Source organism: Heptranchias perlo, chromosome 12 (genome assembly GCF_035084215.1).
Source record: "Heptranchias perlo isolate sHepPer1 chromosome 12, sHepPer1.hap1, whole genome shotgun sequence".
Classification (NCBI taxonomy): Eukaryota; Metazoa; Chordata; class Chondrichthyes; order Hexanchiformes; family Hexanchidae; genus Heptranchias; species Heptranchias perlo.
The window spans coordinates 26931334-26958000 of record NC_090336.1 but is presented as its reverse complement, the minus strand read 5'-3'; the positions used below and the strand labels follow the sequence as shown (position 1 = coordinate 26958000).

General features: G+C 45.4%; 1 protein-coding gene across 4 annotated transcripts in view; it reads right to left on the bottom strand.

The window, feature by feature from the left end:
• LOC137327907 (uncharacterized) overlaps nt 1–26667 on the bottom strand; it is a 66484-nt gene that overhangs the window by 17591 nt on the left and 22226 nt on the right. For 3 of the 4 annotated variants that reach the window (XM_067993822.1, XM_067993825.1, XM_067993823.1), the window contains 9 exons: nt 20905–21057; nt 17607–17745; nt 15542–15752; nt 13264–13405; nt 9814–9975; nt 8421–8494; nt 6974–7009; nt 3813–3979; nt 1870–2252 (listed from right to left, as the gene is read on the bottom strand). In XM_067993822.1, the coding sequence (XP_067849923.1) occupies nt 1870–2252; nt 3813–3979; nt 6974–7009; nt 8421–8494; nt 9814–9975; nt 13264–13405; nt 15542–15752; nt 17607–17745; nt 20905–21057 (1467 nt within the window). The remainder of the gene's footprint in view (nt 1–1869; nt 2253–3812; nt 3980–6973; nt 7010–8420; nt 8495–9813; nt 9976–13263; nt 13406–15541; nt 15753–17606; nt 17746–20904; nt 21058–26667) is intronic. The other variant, XM_067993824.1, reaches the window with a different exon arrangement.

The following is a 26667-nucleotide window of genomic DNA, read 5'->3' as shown; positions in this document are numbered from 1 at the left end:
GATAAAGACAGGTGCAAAGTACTCATTTAATACCTCAGCCATGCCCTCTGCCTTCATGCATAGATCTCTTTTTTGGTCCCTAATCAGCCCCACCCCTCCTCTTACTACCCGTTTACTATTTATATGCCCATAGAAGACTTTTGGATTCCCTTTCATGTTAGCCGCCAGTCCATTCTCATACTCTCTCTTTGCCCCTCTTATTTCCTTTTTCATTTCTCGTCTGTAATTCCTATATTCAGCCTGGTCCTCACTTGTATTATCAACCTGACATCTGTCACATGCCCCTTTTCTCTGCTTCATCTTACTCTCTTTCTCTTTCATCATCCAGGGAGCTCTGGCTTTGGTTGCCCTATCCCCTCATGGGAATGTACCTAGACTGTACCCAAACCATTTCCTCTTTAAAGGACACCCATTGTTCGATTACAATCTGCCAATCTTTGATTCCAGTTTACCCAAGCCAGATCTGTTCTCATCCCATTGAAATTGGTCCTCCTCCAATTAAGTATTTTTACTCTAGATTGCTCCTTGTCCTTTTCCATAACTAATCTAAAATTTTGATACTATGATCACTGTTCTCTAAACGTTCCCCCACTGACACTTGCTCCAATTGACCCACTTCATTCCCCAGAACTAAATCCAGCAATGCCTCCTTCCTCATTGGGTTTTCTCTTCTTTTGTCCTGGGATGGGCCTCGGAGTCCCTCTAGCAGGATGGCTTTGGGCTGCACTGCTGACAGATTGGGTTGGGTGTCTCTGATATACCCTTACAGGCATAGGCCACCTGCCCCAACCATGCTAAATGACCCCATCCTTGCAACTTGGGTCAAGGTCTGAGTCACTGGACATCAGTAAACTTCCGGCTCGCTCCGCCACACTTCCACTGGTGAAGCTGGCCCTTTGGAATTTCAGGAAAAGATGGATCGACATCTCGAGTGTAAACCCTTCCTCAGAACTGACGACGGGTTTGCACCTAAAATGTTAACCTTCTTGCTGATGGGCCTGCTGTGCATTCCCTGTTGTTATTTCAGGTTTCCACCCTTCATAGCTTTCTCATTTTGATCTACGTTTTATGAAGATACTACTCCTTTAAAAGAGTTAATTGACAACACGATAAATACTTTTGCCAGCAGTCTATTCCACATGGCTAACTTTCTGTGAGGAAAACATTTCTGTGGGGAGAGAGCCGAGCAGTGGGATTAGTTTTGGATTGCTCCAGCAAAGAGCTGACATAGAGATGATAGGCCAAATCGCCTTTCTGTGCTATAACCTTCTATGGTTCTATAAACCAGATTGCATAGGTATTCATGACAATCAGAAATATAGCAGTTGTATCATCCATTCAGGGTTTTATATATTAGTTACAACATCATCTCCTAATCTGAGACTGGGGAGGAAGGTACACAATCTAGTATTTCTGTTATTTCTCTCGCGGGGAGGGGGGGGGGGTAGATTTTAACTTTCGATGGTGACGGAAAGCGAAAAGGGGTGTGTAACGGGCGCCCAATCCGCTCCAGCCTGTTTTCCGCCACTGCCTAAAGTTAAAAGCAGCCCTTCTGTTTCTGAAAAATACATTAAAAAAAAATTACATGAACATTTTTTTTTTAAAAAGAGATTCCCAGCAGGCTCGTGTCTAGTCTCAGCTGCACTGCTGTGAAGAGGCTCTCCATAGGGAAAGAGCAACAGGCAATAGGAGAGCTCCCCAGTTCTCATGCACCATCTAGTGGCCATTTCTAGATGTAATTGGTGGAACCACGCCTCTCAACTGGCCCAGCGATGGTGCCTGGTATCAGGGGTTCCAGGAAAAAAAAAGAGAGAAGTCTTGAAAAACGGGAGTCTCTTCATCATCAATATAAAAAAAATGCTTCCTTACCCCTGTTGTAAAAGTATAATCCCAGTTGAAGAATTATACTCTTCAGACATCTGGCAAGACTCCACATAGAGGGAGAGGTCAGTCACATTGCTGTTGGCGATGACACTTATGTATAAACGGTCCTTGTTAGTGGCACCAAATGGTGAACGGGGCCAGGCTGTACTCCTGTTGGAGTTGAACTCTTTGCTGAACTGGATCTCAAAGCTGTAGTCTCCAAACACCTTCTCCGTAGTATTGTTCAGTAAATAGGGCTCTTTACTGCCATTGTTGGATCGGTGGAATTTACATGTCACTGGGATGGCCACCCTCTCTGCCTGTGCCATTGTTTCATTTCTGCTCCGGCTGATGATTTTATTTGTGAAGATGTAGTGAGATTTATCTTCCTGAGAAGAAGAAATGTGTGACATTAATTTAGGTGTAAGGAAATTGTCTCCCATTTTCACAGAAGGCCCCTATTAACATTGGGGCCAATTTTCCTTTGTCCTTGCCTGGTGTTAGGCAGGGAAAGTTGGAGTGGACCCCTGTAATGTTGGGTGGGTCCACCCACTTTGCATTTGATCCATATTTGCTGGAACATCCTCCGGTCTGGGCAGGAAGTAGTAGTACGGTGATGATATGGCAGTGACATCAGAACATTTCCTTTGGCATTTTCCTGGGTTTTCATCTGTCAGATGGCAAAAAACAAGGTCGCTTGGAGAAAGTGGTCCTCAGAGATTGCAGCCAGCCTCTTCCGGTTGGAGGAACTGAAAAGGGGCTGCTAGCAACTTCACAGCACCTTCAGAAAGGTAACTAAGGCACTATAATGGGCCCACAAGGAGCACCAGGGTTGGAGGCCATCCAACAGCTGTTTTCGGCAGTAGCCAGAAGGATCCCAAACAAGACCAGTGGCATAGGAGGAGGCGGAGCAAGGAGAGGGGACTCTTGGCACTGGGAGTTCCCGCAGCTGCAGATTCTGAGGACCAGTGGATCTCCGGTGACAGTATACCTGGTGAAACCAGGCTGCCAAATAGTGGCAGTGGACCCCACCTTCTGATACTGTGCTTAATTGGCCATGTACAGCCTAGATAGTGAAGCTGGGATTCATCTCTGCAATCACACCCAGCAGAGAATGACAGCAAATATGGCTAGTGAGGCCTCCTGAGAACTCACCACCCCGAGCCACATTTCAATCCCTATTACACCCACCAGGACTGCCACTGGTTGCTCCTTCTCCACCCATAACATGTAAATGACAGCAGGGGCTGGGGCCTGTGTCCCCAGAGGATTTCCCTCCCATCTGCCGCAATTACTGCTGCTTCCTGGTGCTGCCATGGGGAAGGTGGTGGGAGGACCCAGGAAGTGGCAGCAACGGTCCTGGGTTTCCTATTCGAGGGGGAGCCTTGTAGCAGCCTCCTTTCCCTCCAGTGATCTATCTGTGTAGGTCTCAGTGTCTACTGGGGCCTACAAGGCTGCAACTCCTACTGTCTTTGGGGCAATTCTGTCCATTTATATCCATCCCTGCTCATTGCAGTCCTGTTGCAGCATTGTTAGCATTTCCTTCAGGGCCAATGACGGGCTCCCTCTTGGTGGTGTAAGTCCTGCCATGAACCCATCAAACATATTCGATGACCCCTGACCCAGGGAATTGGGTCAGGTCGAGTGGAATCAGAGGGGCGGGTGGAACTCTTACCTGAAGAGGATAATCCCGGCCTGAATGACAGCAGGGGCTTCATAGCTAAGATGACCACATCCTCACCATATCCAATACCTGTGTGCTTCCAGCAGGGATTACTGGGTAGTTATCAGGGCTGGGAATCTGGCCCATTTTCCAATGCTTAACTATGGGTTGTTGAGGCCAGTTATAGCACACCTATACTTCTACAGACAATCCGTCTGAGGTCAGCTAATTTAGTAGAGACCAGGGATCGAACCCTCTATGATCCAAATGCAGGATTATTACATACCAGTAATTTAGTGCCACATCCTGACAGGGGGATCGCCAGCAAGAGATGAGTGGAATTGCCGGTGATGTTACAGGAAGCGTCGTTGAGCTGTAGACTACTCTCTGGTAGGTTTGCTACCAAATTTCTTGGGACAGACAAGATCATGGCATCGGTCAAGCACTGGAGTTCTGTGACATATAGGAACACGAGTGAGCTTTCCTGTTATGTTGCACCAAAGCAACGTGCTTATGTTATAACACATCCAGTAGTGTTACATTTCTTTTTTGCAGAGGGTGCTATTTCACAATATAAAACCTTCATTTGCTGTCAACTGATGCCATTACATCTCTGGCCTTGTGCATCGTGTTGTAAAGCAGTCCCCCAATAGTCAAAATCCCAAAACACAATAACCAGATACACTCAGGAAAACTATAATAATGCATTTGTACTACTGCAAGGATCAATGCTTGGGCCTCAGCTATTTACAATCTATATTACAATCTATATTAATGACTTAGATGAAGGGACCGAATGGCAGGGCTGACGTATGAGGAGAGATTGGGTCGACTAGGCCTATATTCACTAGAGTTTAGAAGAATGAGAGGTGATCGTATCGAAACATATAAAATTCTAACAGGACTAGACAGACTAGATGCAGGGAGGATGTTCCCGATGGCTGGGGAGTCCAGAACCAGGGTTCACAGTCTCAGGATAGAACCGAGATGAGGAGAAATTTCTTCTCTCAGAGGGCAGTGAACCTGTGGAATTCTCTACCACACAAGGCAGTGGAGGCCAAGTCATTTGATGTATTCAAGGAGACAGATATATTTCTTAATGCTAAAGGGATCAAGGGATATGGGGAAAAAGCGGGAACAGGGTGGTGAGTTAGACGATCAGCCATGATCATTTTGAATGGCGGAGCAGGCCCGAAGGGCCAAATGGCCTACTCTTGCTCCTATTTTCTATGTTGCTATATATCCGAGTTTGCTGACAATACAAAGTAAGCTGTGAGGAGGACACAAAGAGCCTGCAAAGGGTTATAGACAGGTTAAGTGAGTGGACAAGAAGGTGGCAGATGGAGTATAATGTGGGGAAATGTGAGGTTATTCACTTTGGTAGGAAGAATAGAAAAACAGAATATTTTTTAAATGGTGAGAAACTATTAAATGTTGGTGTTCAAAGAGGTTTGGGTGTCCTCGTACAAGAAACACAGAAAGTTAGCATGCAGGTACAGCAAGCAATTAGGAAGGCAAATGGCATGTTGGCCTTTATTGCAAGGGGGCTGGAGTACAAGAGTAAGGAAGTCTTGCCTCAATTGTACAGGGCTTTAGTGAGACCACACCTGGAGTACTGAGTACAGTTTTAGTCTTCTTATCTAAGGAAGGATATACTAGCCTTAGAGGCAGTGCAACAAAGGTTCACTAGATTGATTCCTGGGATGAGAGGGTTGTCCTGTGAAGAGAGATTGAGTAGAATGGGCCTATACTCTCTGGAGTTTAGAAGAATGAGAGGTGATCTCATTGAAACTTATAAGATTCTAAGAGGACTTGACAGGGTAGATGCTGAGAGGATGTTTCCCCTGACTGGAGACTCTAGAACTAGGGGACATAGTCTCAGGATAAGGGGTTGGACATTTAGGACTGAGATGAGGAGGAATTTTTTCACTCAGAGGGTCATGAATATTTGGAATTCTCTACCCCAGAGGCCTGAGGATGCTCAGTCGTTGAGTATATTCAAGACTGAGATTGACAGATTTTTGAACTCTAAGGGAATCCAGGGATATGGGGATCAGGCGGGAAAGTGAAGCTGAGGTCGAAGCTCAGCCATGATCTTATTGAATTGCGGAGCAGGCTCAAGGGGCCGTTATGGCCTACTCCTGCTCCTATTTCTTATGTTCTTACAATAGTTTGTGGCTATAATTAACCATTGTAAACAATTTTACAACACCAAGTTATAGTCCAGCAATTTTATTTTAAATTCACAAGCTTTCGGAGATTTCCTCCTTCCTCAGGCAAATGTTTCAAGAGCTCCTTGAAGCCTACGCATTTATACATATAGAACAATACATGGTGTTTACAGACTGCCCCTGCAACTGCCCGTTGCCAAGGAAATCACCGTGTTCAGACAGAGAGGTGTCACCTGCAGAACCCCCGAATACACATTCAACAAAAAAACAAACAGGGAAAAAAAAGACAACCCTGCCACGGTAACCTCTGCAAGACATGCCAGATCATCGACACAGATACCACCATCACACGAGAGGACACCACCCACCAGGTGCATGGTTCATACTCCTGTGACTCGGCCAACGTTGTCTACCTCATACGTTGCAGGAAAGGATGCCCCAGAGCATGGTACATTGGCGAGACCATGCAGACGCTGCGACAACGGATGAACGGACACCGCGCAACAATCGCCGAACAGGAGGGTTCCCTCCCAGTCGGGGAACACTTCAGCAGTCATGGACATTCATCCACCGACCTTCGGGTAAGCGTACTCCAAGGCGGCCTTCGAGACACACGACAACGCAAAATCGTCGAGCAGAAATTGATAGCCAAGTTCCGCACCCATGAGGACGGCCTCAACCGGGATCTTGGGTTCATGTCACGCTACACGTTACCCCACCAGCGAACAAATGTTATCTGTTTTTAATATAATGGGTCATTTGCTGGCTCTCTCTGCCTTCCGGATGTTTCTGCCTCTCTCTGTTTTTTTTCTCTGTTTTTTTTCCCTGTTTGTTTTTTTGTTGAATGTGTATTCGGGGGTTCTGCAGGTGACACCTCTCTGTCTGAACACGGTGATTGCCTTGGCAACGGGCAGTTGCAGGGGCAGTCTGTAAACACCATGTATTGTTCTATATGTATAAATGCGTAGGCTTCAAGGAGCTCTTGAAACATTTGCCTGAGGAAGGAGGAAATCTCCGAAAGCTTGTGAATTTAAAATAAAATTGCTGGACTATAACTTGGTGTTGTAAAATTGTTTACAATTGTCAACCCCAGTCCATCACCGGCATCTCCACATTATAATTAACCAGAATAAGAGAATAGCAAACCAGTTTTCAATGGAACTATTGATTCTGCTGCCTGCGGTTAACAGCATCTCAGAATACATGCATGATAACTATACTGACATGCAAATTGAAACAGCCCTTTTGTGTAAGGATTGAATACAATAATTCTTACCTGGGCCTCGTGACTGTTCATCAAGTAAAGCTGTATCTTTAAATACAGAAATAAATAAAAATCAGGCTGTGATTATTACATTACCAAATAAGCACAATGAAAAGCCAGAACCCAGCCAGATTGATTGACATTTGAATTCTGAATTTCCACTGTTTTGTATTATTATTGTTGCTTTAAGAATGTTCTAGGATTGTAACATTCCATCTAGCTGCTACATAGGTCACCTATGTACTTTGCTTGAATACATATTCATCAAAAAGAAATTTAAACTGTTGTTCAGCGAGAGCAGAGACTAAAAGATTCAACCTTCACCACTTGCAGCCTCTGTTGTAGTTCCTTTATTAATAATTCTCTGTAAAAGATACACTGTAAAAAAAAAACATCGTCTTGAGAGGAGGGGGTGAAGGCAGGCCCGGGGAGAGAAGTAATGTCCTGCACCATACAAACAACACCTTCCGGAATATCAGCTGGCCTAATGAATAAAGTACCCAACTCTATCAGCCTAGGACAGAAAATGGCTGACCGTAAAGTCCGTCAGATGTTTGATCGGATGACTTGATGTAATTAGACAAATGACCAGCCTTGGATTGCTTTATCAATGACTGACGAAAGTGTCATTTGGTCACACGAATACAACTGTTAAAAACCTTAATTACAATTATTTACTCCTTTGAAACATTCGGTCATATAATAATTCTATGACTTATCCTTGTCAATTCAAATTGTATTATTATATTTTCAATTTTAGGCCTCTTTTCCCTCCTCTCCTGAAATTGTTGGTTACTATTTTACAGGGTTGGCAGCCTTTGATATCCCGTCCAATTAACATTCTTCCTGCAGGAATCTCGAAAGTGACTATCAGAGGGCTATTCCGCCATAAGGGTCATCATAGCCAAGCAAATTCCTGTCCTTACCTGTGCATGTTGCATCAGGAGTTATTGAATATTGATCAAGAGTGGAAGCCCTCACTGATTTTTCTCAGAGACAATGTATATTGTAGCACCCCAAACCAGTGAAGTCTGCTAACTCAGCAAAGACCAAAGATCAAACCTAGAACCTTGCTAATAAATGGAACTATTTTAAGGGATAGACTGATAGCCATTATTTCTGCCACAGTTTCTAGCCTGCACACACTTCACATGCAACCAATAAAATAACCTGCCAACACTGAAAAATAACACCAGCAGAAAGGTGGTTATAAAACACAGGGTGATAGTAAATGTACTTTCTTCAAAAGAAAGATATATGTTTAAAATATGATTCTGAAAACCTCATCCATTCTTTTTTTAAAAATGTGTTTTAATGAAGTGTTGTGCACTCTGTAAGCCAAATTTGGTAGTCAGGGCATTGCAAGAACTGAGCATGGACCTGAAGACTCCCTGGCACTGTAACAACACACATTAAAGACCAAAAGTACCTTTTCATATTAGAATGAAAAAAAAATTACCAGCACGATTAAAACGAGTGGCTCGGGGATATGTACTTAGCACAATCCAGATGCATTGTGGTTCTGACTGTAGCCTGTATAAAAGAAATATGAACAAACAGGAAGTTTTTCTTTTGGAGCAGCAGTAAAAAATACTGAATTTTGCAGTTGGTTGATTTAGCAAAAATGTGACTTTTCTCCTTTCCCTGCAGGACCCTGACTGAACCTTAACCTCCACAGGGCAATGCATCTCCATTGGAAGAGACACTTCCTCAACGCCATTGGAAGAGTCACTTCCTCAACTCCATTCTTAGCACTCTCAACTATGAGTCAGAAGCTTGTGGGTTTGAGCCCCATATCAGGACTTAAGCACATAACTTGAGCTGACACTCCAGTGTAGCACTGAGGGAGTACTGGATTATCACAGATGTCGCCCTTCAAATGAGATAGCAAACAGCACAATGGTTCAGATAAGCGTTGAAGATCCCATGGCACTACTTGAGGAAGAGCAGAGAGTTTTCCTGGTGTCCTGGCCATCAGTCCACCTTTAACCAAACTTCACGGCGGAGGTACAAGAGCTGAAAAAATGATTGCAATGTGACCTGGATAAGAAATGAGCCCAGGGAGGGGTGGTTTAGGGTTGTGGAGCTTCAGTACAGGAGTTTTCAGGATAAGGAGTTTCAGCTCAGGCATAAATGGAGATAAAGGGGGTGATTTTAAAGCCCAAGAACGGGTGGGTTGAGGGCGGGTGGGAGTTGAAAATAGTTGTTTTCTGGGTCGCGGCTGCTACCCGGCTTTATTTCCGGGTTTAGCGTCAGCGCCTAAAAGTACAGGCTTCCCACTGGGAATGCAAAGTCGGAAAATTTTGAAGTTGCGACCCCAAAAAAACAATTTTCAACTCCCACCTGCCCCCAACCCACCCGTTCTTGGGGTTTCAAAACACCCCCAAAGAATTCCAGCCCAGAAGTAGAAGGACGAAAAAATTATAGCCCAGTAGGAGGTTACAGAGGTAAGGAATTCCAAATGGGGAGGGGGGGGGCGCGGGCAGGCAAGGAACTGTGTTTTCATTTTTCTTGAAAGTTATGTTTCCACAATTTTATTGCGAAATATAAATTCCTGAATTTATAATATTTATAACTATATAAATATATACAAATTCCCACTACTTCAAACAAAGATTCCTTTGATCAAAGATTCCTTTGCTTTTCAATGGAAACTCATATCTTAATGTACTGATTGCTGAGTATTTTTAACTCTTTTCCTGTTATATTTGTGCCCCATAATCATGTTGAATCATTAATGGAATCTGACAGAAATTAAAATGGTTGTTTTCTCCCAACCCCAAGAAAGTGTAAGCTTGACAACGGCCCCTAGCTTGTGCTTCTATCAGGAGTTGCTGTAGGTTATCCTTTACCCTGATGAAGTCGTTGAGAGAAAGCACACTGGAACTTCTTTTGGAGCGTCGTGGACTCCCACTGACCAAGAAACATTCGCCGACACAGATCTATCATCGTTGACACTCCAAATACCTGATTTGTGTAAGCCGTGGGGACCCACTACAGTAAAGTCTGTGATTCTGTCAAAGAGAAAAGAAGATTTAAGGACTGCCCCTTAGCCCTCAATATTTAACATTGTTTTCCTTTTCAAAGCACCAAGGGCAATAGTTAATGAAGTAAAGGTAAGGCCTCTTAAATGATGAGAATGATAGAGTAGAATTGATGAGCTGAATAACCTATACCTCTGCCTATGGCGTAGGAGGTAAGTTCATGATAGAATGGGCTCTGGATGGATTGGGCTTGTTAGGCTGAATGGCCTTTCTCTCACACTGAATTTTTGTTAGGTTTCACCTGCTCAGTGAGTTATCTGGGCCTCCAGCAAGGCAAGCAACATATTATGATATTGGATCACTGGGAGACATGACCAATCCCAACGATTTTAATTAAAAGGAAATGAATCGGGCTCCCCCAATGGTTTAAGTAGTAAGGATTTTGTTCAATATGGAACTGAGTCATACTGGCCAAGAAAACCCTAGGTGCAATCTCAAGCACATGCTGAATTAGCTGGCCTCAGCACCCAGTGATAGGAAGGGAAGATATTACCACGATTCCTGCTCCTGATCACCATCCAATGGCCACTGCTGGAAAATGTATGTGCGAGGGCAGGATCAGGCTACGCTGTGATACCTCACTGTCTGGACTCATATTTGAAGAATGGCAACTTGGGCATGGTACCACAATACAGCCAGTTTCCATGGTAACACTCAGAATCTTCAGCAGAGGAGGGGAGTAAATGGAGGAAAGGTTAATTTTATCTTTTACTCCATTGGCAGTTAATCCCAATATGCATGTCACTCCTCAACCAGGGTAGCAGGCAAGTAGCTTACTCTTGTGCCACTCTGTAATGAGACATTATGGAATGTACAAGAGCAGAGCATGGTGTCTTGCTCTTCCATTCCCCCTCCTATATGACAGCTTAGTACCACCTTTTTTAACATTATCATCATTAACACATAGCAGAAATGATGTTGTTAGCAAAATTGAAGCCCATGGGATTAAAGGGGCAGTGGCAGTGTGGATGCAAAATTGGCTAAGGGACAGACTGGAGGGTGGTACACAGTGGTGTCCACCAGGGGTCGGTATTAGGACTACTGCTCCTTTGATATATATATTAATGGTCTGGACTTGGGTATACAGGGCATAATAGCAAAGTTTGCAGAGGATACGAAACTCGGACAAGTAGTAAACAATGAAGTGGATAGTAGCAGATTTCAAGAGGACATAGACAGACTGGTGAAAGGGGAGACACGTGGCAGATAAAATTTAACGCAGAGAAGTGTAAAGTGATGCATTTTGGTCGGAAGAATGAGGAGAGGCAATATAAACTAAATGGTACAATTTTAAAAGGGTTGTAGGAACAGAGAGATCTGGGGGTTTGCGCACAGAAATCTTTGAAGTTGGCAGGATAAGTTGATACAGCTGTTAATAAAGCATTTGGGATCCTGGACTTTATTAATAGAGGCATAGAGTGCAACAGCAAGGAAGTTATGCTAAACCTTTATAAAACACTGGTTAGGCTGCAGCTGGAGTATTGTGTCCAATTCAGGGCACCACACTTTAGGAAGGATGTCAAGGCTTTGGAGAGGGTGCAGAAGAGATTTACTAGAATGGTGCCAGGGATGAGGGACTTCAGTTATGTGGAGAGACTAGAGAAGCTGGGATTGTTCTCCTTAGAGCAGAGAAGTTTAAGGGGAGGTTTAAAAGAGGCATTCAAAATCGTGAAGGGTTTTGATAGAGTAAATAAGGAGAAGCTGTTTCCATTGGCTGAAGGGTTGGTAAGCAGAGGACACAGATTTAAGGTAATTGGCAAAAGAGTCACAGGTGAGATGAGGAGAAATTCTTTTACACAGCAAGTTGTTATGATCTGGAATGCACTGCCTGAAAGGGTGGTGGAAGCAGATTCAATAATAACTTTCAAAAGGGAATTGGATAAATACTTGAAGGGGAGAAAATTGCAAGGCTATGGGGAAAGAGCAGGGGGGTGGGACTAATTTTACAGTTCTTTCAAAGAGCTGGCACAGGCACAATGGGCCGAATGGCCGCCTTCTGTGCTGTAAGTTTCTATGATTCTGTGATTCTATGAAGTGACCAAATGGTGAGCCCACCTATAATTCAAAATGAAGCATGCAACCCACTCACCCCACAAGCTCTTGGGTCACACTTTGCATCAATTATTCAGCGGTTTCAACATGACATGGATTAGAAAGTGAAACTAAATCCTATACGTTTGTTGAACGGGCAGTGTCATGTGAGATGCGCCCCCTGTCTGCACATAAAGGAGGGAGTAAAGATTGAATTGGTGACACAATGGCATCACCATGTTCAAATCATTTTTTTAGTGAATTTTTGTACTCAACAAGGTGAGTAATGTTAATGCTAGGGAAAGGAACACTTTCCATTTTAGACAAATGTTGTTACCACGTCAGGGTGAAATGGCAAGATGCAGGATGAAGCTACTTTCATCTGCCCAACAGTTTGCCTCAACCGAGCTCAGAATATCATCCCTTACTGCACCAATGTGACATTTTACCATTGCCCACACCAGCAACCTGTTGTGGAATCATTAGATGAGATTGCCAAATCCATGCTAATTATGAACAGCTGTATGCTGTGAGCTTGCGTTCATTTGGAACTAGATTGACTCTATGCAAACACATAGTGGACCTACACAACCAAGATTCAGAGACAAAACTTTCATTCCATTAGTCTGGATTGGACTTGAACACAGATGCCAGAGGTAAAAGGTCAGTGTGATAACCCATCCCACTACCCAGTTCCCTGATGAATAATTTTCGTCATGTTCTTGATAAAAATGCAAAGAACTAAAATGCAAAATTCTGTGGTCCTGTCGAGAAACCTTTGCCACAGTATGCTTTTTTCCTGGTGGGCATCATGGTGGCAACAGACCTTTCTACCAATACTGTCAGTGCTGTTCCATCATCAGCTGTCAAAAATACAATTTAAGCAGTATGAGGCACAGGCCAAGCCAGACCTGCACGGAATGACTTCCTTCCTCGGAGCCCTTGGTCAAAAGGACTGGCACAGTGAAAGATTCACCTTACTCATTAGGAGCCAAGGGAGTTTGAGTGACAGGGAGTCCTGGGACTCGGTGACCATAATCCTCTGAATGGGAGCAGCTGGAAAACTCTCAACCAAATTAGTTACCAGTCACCACAGTTGAGAAACATTAATCAATACAGTTGCTAACTGGAGTCAGTGGACATGGGGTTATAACCTTGAGCAGGTGGCAATACTAATGTGAGTGGGCAATCTGGATCATTAATAGTATTTCCATAAAAAAGGGGTACCTTTCATTTAGGCTGATGGCACTTATTGTAAAGGTAACCTCATCATAAAGTGAAGCGGGTATTCTTGCTCCATTGGGAGGTGTTGGATGAATAAACACAGGCCGAAATGTTTCAAACGCACATTCTGATATAGCCCCGTCCACTACAAAAACAGAAAGACAGTTACACAAGTGCAGCGTACGTTGTACAGAATAAATTACATATAAGGTTACTGTTCTCAATGTCCCTATCATTACTGATGTTTATGCAGTCTCTTTACACTGTCAAGCTCAATAAAATCTGGAAATTATAGTGAGCAATGTTACTGTGAGAATGCTTAACACTTACATAGAATTCTTCCCTCTGCTATTTTAACAGAGGCATGAACTCAAAACAAGTTAACGCCACCATTAAAATATTAGAGAAAGGCATTTGATACGAGATCAAATATTTGTATAATAACATCACTCACGATAATTTCCAGGCTTAATCTCTCCCAGACAGCAATCTGTGTTGCTGTTTGTATCTCCACTAATATTAATCCAGGGCCCTCACACTATCAGTTTCAATCGGTCCTCCCTGACAGCACCGTGAGTCATTGACAACATGAATGTGGAAGTTGTGGGAATATTGCAGTGTGGGTGTAACACCTGACATTTGTTCAGTGTACACCCGGTGAGAATGGAACAGCGTTGTGTCAGAACACCAACGTTTCCTGATGCAGCAATGGAGGTGCCATGGGAAGCAGTAGGGCACAGGAGGGTTGTTCTGGGAGAGGTTAGGAGATCATTTTTTATGCAGAAGGCTGTTATAAAGAGCAGGGGAAGTAGTATCCATAATAGCTTTTAAAAGGGAAGCAGATAAATATTTGAAAAAGACTAATTTAAAAAGGTATGGGGAAACAGCAGGGGAATAGGACTTACAGAGACCTGGCAATTATTCTGTGATTCTCTGATGGAGACAGCCATTATTTAGGGCTTCACATAGCTAATAGCTGCCTAGAGGTTTGTTCCCATGCAGGTCTTTGAACATGCTGAAGGAATTCCCAGCAGTAGGAGATTAGCTCGAATAGGTTCGATTAGGGAGTTATCTGTCAGGGCGACCGTACTTCCAGTCCATGCAGCAACTCCCCCCCCCACCCCGCCACCCCCTGCCCCCCAACATCAAATGACAAAAGTGCCAGAAAGCAGCCGCGACCAGCCACCCATTGCAGTGTCTCACTGAATTGACCAAAATGGGCGGCCGACCCGTTCCTGTCAGTTTCCTGTTGGGTGGGTTAGGTTAAAATTGCCCCTTTAAGTTAGGTTATTAATATTTGAATTGAATAGTCTTTTGGAAAAAAAATTAAACTGCAAAATCGGTAAAAATTTTTATGATCTTTTAGATGTTGTTATGATCTCCCCCTCTCCTCATATTTGAGATGGACTATTACTTTGACCTATGACACACAGTAGAGGAGACCACCATTCTGTCAGCCATTAAGCAACAACAACATCTGTGCAGGAACTCTTTCCTGGTTCAATGTTTGATTCTTTCGACAGTTCACATCAATTAAGAAGTTTAAAATATTGTTTCAGACTACCACTTCTGTTAAAAAAATTAACTTACTGAGTTCCCCAATGGCCCCCTAGGTAAAGCACTAAGCCATAGAGACCAGAGGATCCCAGGTTTAATCCCCAGCTGAATTAGCCAGGACATTTTGGGTGAAACTAGAACTAGGGGGCATAATCTTAGAATAAGGGGCTATTCTTTCAAAACTGAGATGAGGAGAAACTTCTTCACTCAGAGGGTAGAAGGTCTGTGGAATTTGCTGCCCCAGGAAGCTGTGGAAGCTACATCATTAAATAAATTTAAAACAGAAATAGACAGTTTCCTAGAAGTAAAGGGAATTAGGGGTTACGGGGAGCGGGCAGGAAATTGGACATGAATTTAGATTTGAGGTTAGGATCAGATCAGCCATGATCTTATTGAATGGCGGAGCAGGCTCGAGGGGCCGATTGGCCTACTCCTGCTCCTATTTCTTATGTTCTTATCATTTGGGATGTCTTAACTGACTTAAGCAATTCTGGAACAGGAAGGGGAACAAACAACCAGGCTTCCTGCTCCTGACCCCTGCTGCATATGCAGAAGTCAGATTGAGGACAGCATAGGGCTTGGGTCTATTGCACCCCTCCTCCTTTCATGGCTAAACAGCCTCTGACCATCACTGACTAGGTTTACCCATGAAGAATGGCCACTTGAGAGATGTACTGGGAGCACCTTCAGGTGCGGAGGGGAGAAAACTGGATAAAATGCTTACCAATTATCACAAATTGCACTGGAATGGAGCTCAAGGCTTCTGTGCTTTGAGTGAATGATGTGGAGAAAGTCTTTTCAAAAGCGGAGTGCACGGTCTGTGTCCCATCACTGTGCGTCAGGAGGATGGTTTCTCTTGGATAGTCTTCAATCATCAGTTCTATGATGTATGTGCCATAAGTCCCACGCCCATTGTATTGAAGGACACAGCTTTCCTGCAGGGATATTTCAATAAATATTCAACACGTTCTTTTTCCTCTCTGTATCCTTACTCTATTGAAATCAAGGCTTGCTGCAGTCTCCAATTCTAACTAATTCATTCCTAGGAACTCAATCCTGTGAACTCCATACCTTCCACAGCCTTTCTTTCCTTCCACAATCGTTAGGCTTTTAAAACCCAAGCTTGTGTCACCTAGATTTATTTTATCTGATCTTCTACTCTTTCCAACCTTGGTGATGTCCTGTGATATGACTTTGACCCAGCACCTTGGTTTAAAAAAAGAAACTAAAAGAACAGAGACTTAATCATTATCAGAAGGACATGACTGTGTGATGGAAATTGCATTACTTCATTGACACTGGCAGTACAATCAGAAATATTGCAACAGCGTCAATAAACCTCCAATTAAGAAAATATTTGAAATCAAACTTAATTTTATTTCAAGCACACCTGCTGCCCAGGCCCACCTAGTGCGATTTTCAGGCGGGCCTGTAACTGGACGTACACAGCACTCCTGCCTGAAACAGGCGGGAGGCTGCTTTCAAATTCGAATCAGAGTCCTACGCAGGTTGTGAGATCTCGTTTGCATTTGTCAAATACAAATGGGCAGAGCATGTGCACTGCACATGCTCCACCCATTTGTACCAGGTGCTGGACAGCCTAACTGGCGGTCCTTAAAGGGACCCCTGGAGGCCACTCCAAAAACGGCTTGAAACTTTATCGGGGGGAGGTTTCGCAGGAATGATCCTCCTCCCCCCACCTTTTACATCAACTTCCAGCTCAACGCACCCATGCAGCCCCCAGATGTTCGCATGCCCCACTCCCCCGACCCCCTGTTCAGCAAGCTGTCCACTAATATTCAGTGAGCACTGGGCAGTTCACTGACTGTATTCTAATGAGGCTTGAATCCGTAAATGGTTCGGGTCTCCCACTGAATCTATCGGGCAGGCGCCTCAGGCACAACACCAACTTCACGCTCGTTTGGAGCGAAAGTGCAAATTCAGCCCCCTTCTGTCAAAACATTTTAAAGTGCTTCACACAATTACTTATTCATGGCGTGTATAACTGTTTTGTGGGTGACAGTCATTCTGCACCACTAACGTCCCACAAACAGCAATGAGATGAATTTACTTGTGTTGTTGCTTGAGGGAGGAATGCTGGCCGGAATACTGGGATCATTTCTTGATGATCTTCAAATAAAGTGATTGGATTGTTAATGCCCTCTGGCACATGTAGACAGGGCCTCGGTTTAAGGACGAGATCTGGAACAATGCAGCACTCCCCTCAGTATTGCATTAGAGTGTTAGTCTAGATTATGTGCTAATGTGTGAGTGTGAGGCTTACGGTCACACTTAGAGACAAGAGTGCTAGTTACGAAGCCAACACACTTGAGGATCGAGTCCAGGCTCCCAGCGGGGACCGGAGTGCACAGGGAGCTCACTGCGGTTAATTGGGCGCACGCAGTCTGTGATTTTCTGCCCATCCATTTTAATCGACAGAAAATCACGGGCTGTGCACTCCTCATGCAACACCGCTTCTAATTGGCTGCACATGAGTGTGGAATAAACCAGTGACATATGCCAGTAACAATCTTGTTCAATGATTGCATTGATTTACTACTTTGCAAAAGAGCAAAATGATTTAATTGCTTACAGACTTTCCCTGGTGCAGTGTCTGGGCTCATGGGAAAAAACAGAAATAGTCAAGGGAATGCAGAAAAATCAGTTGTGATGATCTGGGAACATGGACAAATATTTAATTTTTATTATGCTAGCAGAGGTTTTTAAAAATGAAGTGACATTTTAAAAGACTTGTTTACACCAGAGCATTTGAAAACTGGCTGAACTACCTGATCTAGCATGAAGAATGGCTGTTGGGTACAGTGGGCGCATTCATGCCTTGCCCGCAGCCCATAACGACATCTCAGAATATCTCCGTCCCTCTCATATATGGTAAGGTTATATGTAGCAGCACAATTCTGAGGCACCCTGGGGAAACAGAGTAAAGAAATGAAAAAGAAGTCTATGGCCAGTAAGTTAATACAATCAGCAGAATACAGAATGCCATGGAGGATGATGATTATTCTCCATCGTGCCTCACATGTTTTTTATCAAGTATATCACACGAGTTAGCATCCCTTTATAAGGTATTGCTTCATTCAGTCTCTGAGTCCAGTTCTCTTTGCTTCCTTCTGTCTTTCTACAAACAACTACAAGGGACGTAAAGCTATTACTTGGCATCACTTTGTGATGTCCATACTTGGGCAACCTTCTATAATTGAGTAATGCTTCTTTCACATATCTACAAAAAGAAGTCAACTGTTTTGCAATTGCACTGAAATTTATTGATTCAGTTCTAGTTAAACCTCAGTGCAAATAGAATGAGCTAGTGCAGAGTCCTACGGTTAATTTTATGGAGTTTATTCGCATCATTTAAAATAGGTTGCATGGAAACTGTTTAACTGACAATGATTGAAGAAAACTTTCCATTGCTTTTCCCAAAGCAGTATCTGCATTTAATTCAGCTCTCTGCTGGTTAAGAGTGACTGAGCTCCCCTGATGCCCTAGTGGGTAAACAATTGTAAACAATTTTACAACACCAAGTTATAGTCCAGCAATTTTATTTTAAATTCACAAGCTTTCGGAGATTTCCTCCTTCCTCAGGCAAATGTTTCAAGAGCTCCTTGAAGCCTACGCATTTATACATATAGAACAATACATGGTGTTTACAGACTGCCCCTGCAACTGCCCGTTGCCAAGGCAATCACCGTGTTCAGACAGAGAGGTGTCACCTGCAGAACCCCCGAATACACACTCAACAAAAAAACAAACAGGGAAAAAAAACAGAGAAAAAAAACAGAGAGAGGCAGAAACATCCGGAAGGCAGAGAGAGCCAGCAAATGACCCATTATATTAAAAACAGATAACATTTGTTCGCTGGTGGGGTAACGTGTAGCGTGACATGAACCCAAGATCCCGGTTGAGGCCGTCCTCATGGGTGCGGAACTTGGCTATCAATTTCTGCTCGACGATTTTGCGTTGTCGTGTGTCTCGAAGGCCGCCTTGGAGTACGCTTACCCGAAGGTCGGTGGATGAATGTCCATGACTGCTGAAGTGTTCCCCGACTGGGAGGGAACCCTCCTGTTTGGCGATTGTTGCGCGGTGTCCGTTCATCCGTTGTCGCAGCGTCTGCATGGTCTCGCCAATGTACCATGCTCTGGGGCATCCTTTCCTGCAACGTATGAGGTAGACAACGTTGGCCGAGTCACAGGAGTATGAACCATGCACCTGGTGGGTGGTGTCCTCTCGTGTGATGGTGGTATCTGTGTCGATGATCTGGCATGTCTTGCAGAGGTTACCGTGGCAGGGTTGTGTGGCGTCGTGGACGCTGTTCTCTTGAAAGCTAGGTAGTTTGCTGCGAACGATGGTCTGTTTGAGGTTGGGTGGCTGTTTAAAGGCGAGTAGTGGAGGTGTGGGGATGGCCATAGCGAGGTGTTTGTCCTCATTGATGACATGTTGAAGGCTGCGGAGAACATGGCGTAGTTTCTCCGCTCCGGGGAAGTACTGGACGACAAAGGGTACTCTGTTGGTTGCGTCCCGTGTTGGAGACTAACACGGGACGCAACCAACAGAGTACCCTTTGTCGTCCAGTACTTCCCCGGAGCGGAGAAACTACGCCATGTTCTCCGCAGCCTTCAACATGTCATCAATGAGGACAAACACCTCGCTATGGCCATCCCCACACCTCCACTACTCGCCTTTAAACAGCCACCCAACCTCAAACAGACCATCGTTCGCAGCAAACTACCTAGCTTTCAAGAGAACAGCGTCCACGACGCCACACAACCCTGCCACGGTAACCTCTGCAAGACATGCCAGATCATCGACACAGATACCACCATCACACGAGAGGACACCACCCACCAGGTGCATGGTTCATACTCCTGTGACTCGGCCAACGTTGTCTACCTCATACGTTGCAGGAAAGGATGCCCCAGAGCATGGTACATTGGCGAGACCATGCAGACGCTGCGACAACGGATGAACGGACACCGCGCAACAATCGCCAAACAGGAGGGTTCCCTCCCAGTCGGGGAACACTTCAGCAGTCATGGACATTCATCCACCGACCTTCGGGTAAGCGTACTCCAAGGCGGCCTTCGAGACACACGACAACGCAAAATCGTCGAGCAGAAATTGATAGCCAAGTTCCGCACCCATGAGGACGGCCTCAACCGGGATCTTGGGTTCATGTCACGCTACACGTTACCCCACCAGCGAACAAATGTTATCTGTTTTTAATATAATGGGTCATTTGCTGGCTCTCTCTGCCTTCCGGATGTTTCTGCCTCTCTCTGTTTTTTTTCTCTGTTTTTTTTCCCTGTTTGTTTTTTTGTTGAGTGTGTATTCGGGGGTTCTGCAGGTGACACCTCTCTGTCTGAACACGGTGATTGCCTTGGCAACGGGCAGTTGCAGGGGCAGTCTGTAAACACCATGTATTGTTCTATATGTATAAATGCGTAGGCTTCAAGGAGCTCTTGAAACATTTGCCTGAGGAAGGAGGAAATCTCCGAAAGCTTGTGAATTTAAAATAAAATTGCTGGACTATAACTTGGTGTTGTAAAATTGTTTACAATTGTCAACCCCAGTCCATCACCGGCATCTCCACATCATGACTAGTGGGTAAAGGCACCACTCACTGTGATTCTAAAAATACAGATGAGAAGGTCTTTGGTTCAATGCCCAGTCTGTGTTGTGTTAGCTAATCATAGCCCAGACAATGGTTCTGGCACCGTGATTGACCTCTGCACTCTTGCGCGAGGGAGAAGATAAAAATCCTGATTGCTATCCAATGGCTCTTGCTGGAAAGATAAGTGAGGTCAGGATTGGGCTCAGCTGCGATAGCCTCCACAGTTGAATAATTTACTGAGACTCATTGTCTGGGCTCATGCGTGACACTTGGATACAGCACTCAAGAGATCATAACAAGCAACAATGAGCGCCTTCAGGAGAGGAGGTGAAAATGGCAAGAAAAAAGAGTGACGGCTGAAGTCAGCTCGTTGGCTGACTGCTTCAACCCCGGTTTCTCTCAGTCATATGATACTATATCAACTACAACTAACTCCTACTTTTGTTTCATTACTTTACCTTAAGATAGGTAACAGAGGGGTTTGCGGAGGCGCGTTGATAGCTACATTATCCGAGCGATTTCCCAAATCCGCTGATAGGGAAAACGTAAACTGAAGGCTTTCTGTGTCCCTCTGGGACTGCACGAATGGTGACCAACAACAACCAGATGGTCTGTAAAAAAAAATCAAAAAAAGACATTAGCTAACACAGAGCCGCGGCATTCCTTTACTCCAGTGACTACCATGATGGCTTCTAAAGTAGATGGCTGCAAGTTTGAGTCTGGCTCTGCCCGTCACTGTTGCAGGTGAAGAACGAATTTCTCGGTGGCAGAAAAATGACATCACCGGACAGATGTCATTGTAACACCGCTTCTGAGAGCTGGGGCTGGATTTTCCTCCACTAATCTGCCTGAATCAGTTGGGAAAGCGGCAGAAATTGAGGTGGTGCCTACTGCCGTGGTCTCACCCAACCTCATTCCCCCCCACCCACCTCCCACTCCCCACCCCACCCACCCCCCCGCACCACCCCCCGGCCCCCACCCCCCACCCCACCCCCACCCACCCATCAAGGCCTAAAATAAGAATAGAAATCTTGATTTTTGTGGCTTTTCCACCTCCCTTAACTCGCCTCCCACCTCCAGGGGCCCCAGCACCAGTCTTGCGGCAACACCAGCAGAAAATTCTGCCTTTGCCGTGACAGAAACCACGCCAGAGCCCGAGCTGCATGCTTAATATGCCCCGACCCCGGGAAATGGTGCACAGTCACAGTGGGAGTCGGGGCAGCGGGCGGAAGTCCTATCACACCGCTAAGCAACCAAGAACAGGAATATTCAGCTCCTGGTGTTGAGGCAAATGAAATTATCCATTGGATTGACAAGGTAAAGCATGGATTGTGTCTTCCCCAGAGCAAAAGAGCAACATCACAGGAGAAGAATTGCTCTGATTGCTATGTATTAGTGACATGGTAAACAACAAGAAGATTTTCTATGTTTGCTATTTATAGCAAAATCGTAAATATATTCTAAAAGAACCTGTTTACAACCAGAAGAAAGCTTCCTGCTGTGCTTATGTCATTGATACATAGTAAGCAAGGGAAATCTTCCTCGTCTTGGTTTGTAAGAGTGTGTTTAACAGTTGACAGGCTGATTTGTATAAGCTATTTCGTATACATAATTAGTACTTGTGGATCTCTTGCAGCGCTATTCATGGTGAGTAGGAGGATGTGTTGCTTTAAAATCATTGTCCCCCAGGCCCCAACAGCAACCATCAATTCTGCTCCGAGCAGAGCCAAAGATGCCCCCTGGCAACAGGGATTCTTTCCTTCTCCTTTCCTGGATCCTCTATCAACCGCCCATCTGTTTTCATTCATCTCAACCCTGCTCAAAAGGCTGTCTCGTTTTTCCATGATGCCTCCAAACAGAGTGCCTCTCTCCCTCTTCTTTTCCCACTCCAACAGAAAAAGAGAAGCAAAGGAGGAGAGGCAAAGGAAAGAGAACATAGGAAACATAGGAACAGGAATAGGCTATTCAGCCCATTCAATTAGATCACGGCTGATGTACCTCACCTCCACTTACCTACCTTTGTTCCATATCCTTTGATAGCGATAGATTTTTGTTAGGTAAGGCTTTCAGTTTTGAAAATTTCAATTGTCCCAGCATCCACAGCCTTTTGGGGAAAGAGTTCCAGATTTCTACTATCCTTTGTGAAAAAAAGTGCTTCCTGATTTCACTCCTAAATAGCCTAGCTCTAATTTTAAGACTATGCAATACTACTAAAAATGTACAACTCAATCAAGATCATTTTAAAGAAACAAGCTTGACTATCCCAGCCGTACAGTTTGAAATACAACAGCAACTTTCATTGATATGGTGCCCCTCACATAGAAGAATATCTCACAGAGCTTCAGATCAAGTGTTACATCAAGTTACATTGAAACTACAGTGCAGAAACAGGCCACTCGGCCCAACTGGTCTGTGCCAGCATTTACGTTCCACATGAGCCTCCTCCCTCCCTACTTCATCTAACCCTATCAGGATACCCTTCGATTCCTTTCTCCCTCATTTGCTTATCTAGCTTCCCCTTAAATGCATCTATGCTATTTGCCTCAGCTACTCCTTGTGGTAACGCGTTCCACATTCTTACCACTCTTCGGGTAAAGAATTTTCTCCTGAATTCCCTATTGGATTTATTAGTGACTATTTAATATTTATGACCCCTAGTTTTGGACTCCTCCACAAATGGAAACATTTTCTAGAGAAAAGAGTCCCTGCCTGTTCAGCCTGTCCTGATAAGTATATCCTCTCATTTCTGGTATCATCCTTGTGAATCTTTTTTGCACCTTCTCCATTGTCTCTATATCCTTTCTATAATATGGAGACCAGGACTGTATTCCAAGTGTGGTCTAACCCAGGTTCTATACAAGTTTAACATAACTGCTTTTCAATTCTATCCTTCTACAAATGATTTTTTATGGCCTTATTAATCTGCATCGCTACTTTTACTGATTTGTGTATCTGTAGCCCTAAATTCCTTTGCTCCTCTATCCCATTTAGACACTTATTATCCAAGCAGTATGTCGCCTCCTTGTTCTTCCTACCAAAATGCATCACCTCACACACACACAGCTCTTCTCTTTGGCCAGTAAATTTTGATGCACTGAGAGCACGAACATTAGTGATCACATTTTCATAACATTATAAAAAATCTTCTTCATTTTATGAAGAGATCAGAGGTTCTAATGGACACCATGCGCACTGTTATGTTTTGTTCAATGTAAAATCCAAGTGGCTTATAATAGCATCCCGGAGGAGGTCTCACGTCACTCACCGGTATTAGATCGAGACCTGACTGAAGTTGTACACCCTACAGTTGTATGACTCCATTCCCAGCACGGAGCCTTGGTCAACGGGAGCACAGATCCGAGAATCAAGCATGGAGGTTCTTGCTTTTCAGGCATTAACTGGCAGTGCCATGGATGTGGTGTGTTGACATCCACACCTTATTCTTCAATCTGCGCTCCAGTTGAGTGAGACTGCGCACCAAGCTCACAATTTAGGAGGTATACGGTCACTTTAGTGCCACTGAAATTGGAAACCTCTTTACAGTGACACAAAGGTAACAGTATTACTGCGTACTCAGAGACAACAGTAAGTGGGGTGATCTCTGCCTCTATAGCAGCTGGGATTATCCGACAGTATAGCAAAGTACTACAACAACTCGAACTTATATAGCACCTTTAATGTAGGAAATATTTCAAGGCTTTTCACAGAAAGGGGGAAAGGAACAGGCACTAAGCCTTTGCAGGATCGGGTGGAACAAGGGCATGAATTGATTTCTAAACAAGGATGAGGATTTTAAATTTGATCCATTGGAAAAGGAGGACCCAAGAAAGGACCACTGAGGAGAGGGGTGCTGGGCAATCAGGGCTTAGTGCAGATAGGATGTAAGTAATGGAGTTTGGATAACTTGAAGTTAATGGAGGATGGAAGTTGGGCAAGGACAGCATTGCAGAATTCGAGTCTAGAGGTGACCAAGGTGTGGATAAGGATTTTGGTGGCAATGGGGTTAAAATGGAGGTAGAAGTGGGCAAAGTTGCATAAGAGGAAGTAGGTGGTCCTGGCAATGGATGGGAGATGAGGTTTGAAGCTCAACTCTGCGTCAATCATATTATGTGCAATGTGGTTCAGACTGAGTGAGCAGCTAGGGAAGGGGATCGAGTCAATGGAGGGGTAAGGAGTTTTTTGTGGGGTCCATAACTGAAAGTTTCAGTCTTCCTGATGTAGGAAATTTTGGCTTTTCCGTGATCTAGGGCCCGATTTTAGCACCCGCTACCGGGTGCGTTCTCGGCGGGGGGCCCTGAAAATCCCGAAATCCAGGTGCGGGACCGGATCGCGCCTCGATCCCGCCCACTTTCGGGTTCCCCGCTGACGTGCGGGGGTGCGTGCGCAGCCCCCGCTGGTGGGAATCCCGCAGGCAATTAAAGCCAGCGGGATGCCACTTGAGTGTATTTACTTTGCTTGTTCAGGTCATTAACTGACCTGATTAAGGGACTGTGTGTGATTTTGGATAAACATGGGACTGTTTCACACGCTGGGGGAAACACTCCTAGTTGAAATTGACGTGTTGCAGCCGTCAGCCTGTGGCAGCTGCAAAGGTCCATTTGACAGGTGGGGCGGGGGGGGGGGGGGGGCGGGGAGAGACCCTCAGCCATTGCAGGAAGCCGCTCTGTCACTTGGTACAAAGTTTGGCCTCCACCGCCCTCCTCCTGATGGTCGAGGTCACCAACCTGCACACTTACCCCGGGGTCCGGAGACATGTACCTACCTTGCGGACCCCCTCAGATGTACATCTTGCGGATGTGGGCCGCCGTAGCTGCAGTCATGACCTCCTCGGAGGGCGAACAGCATCACCAGCCTCACCAGCCTCGCCATCCACCTCTGACACGTGGAGCTCCACAACAGAGTGCTGTGACACATCCACCTGTACAGCAGGAGGGAGGGCTACCGCAGAGGGAGATGCGTCGCAGAGGGCACTACCCTCGCCACACGTTCCACAGACCGAGGCTCAGCCTCCTGGACCTCCCTGAGCAGCAGTGCACACGGAGGCTCAGAGTCACTCGACATGTAGCCGTGGACATCTGCAACCTCTTTCATGCCGAGCTGCTCCTGGCTGGCCCGAGCACCATCTTCCTACCTGTCGCTGTCAAAGTCACCACTGCCCTCCCGAACTTCTGCTCCACAGCCTTCCAGGCTGCAACCGGGGACATCCCCGATGTCTCTCAGTCGTCTGCGCAGAAGAGCCCTGCAAATACACCTACACCCACTCTGCAGTGACACACTGGGTGGCATCAGTGGTGGGTCCTCATAGGGATACCCAGGAGCGGGCATTATTGCACAAACCGGACAGGATTCGCGAAGACATGGCAGTAGTGGTGCCAATATAATGTGTGATGTGAGTTGTTCTTTAATTCAATAGAAGTAAGAACCATGACGAACCCTCAAACACCCTTGTGCATCCCCTTCATGCTCACGACACGTTTGCCTTACACTGCCTACTGCACATATGTGATGCATGCCCTGTGGCTGCAGCACAGGTGGTGGCAGGTTGAGTGAGGCTGGCCGTGAGAGAGATGCACGAGACGGTGAGTATGGGATAGAGCCATGAGATTGTATGAGGATTGGGTTGCGTGGTAGTGGCGGGGTGAGTACTCGCGAGGTGAGTAGGTGCAGGTAAGATGAGGATGAGGTTTGAGTGGGTATGAGGGGTGATGTGACAGAGTAGTGTTGGCAGTGCCGAAGGAGATGTGGGGTGGGGGCAGTGTTGTGGCAGACGGAGTGTAGGGGAAAGACTACGTGTTCTCACTGTGGCTGACCTACTGAGGTAACTGGAGCGCCTCCTGCACTGTATGCAAGTGGGCGATATGTTGGTGGCGCAGGTGACCCCCTCTGCCACCTCGAGCCAGGCCTTCTTGGTGGCAGAGGCAGGCCGCTTGCTCCCGCCCGCCGGGGGGAAGATCTCTGTCCTCCCCCTCCTCCTCACCCCATGTATTGATACCTGGGGTGAGGCATCATTAAACTGGGAGCAGCCTTCCCCCTGGGCTGCTCCATGCTGTAATTTTTGCTGTTTGTGGCAGCATCTGTCAGTGGAGGACTGCCCCTTTAAATAGAGCGCCTCCAGCTGACAGATCTTACTGCGCATGCGCAGCCCGCCCGACGCGCAGATCAGCATCGGGGAACCCGGAGGAGCAGGTAAGTGGATCCAATTAGTGTGTTGCCTGCTACGA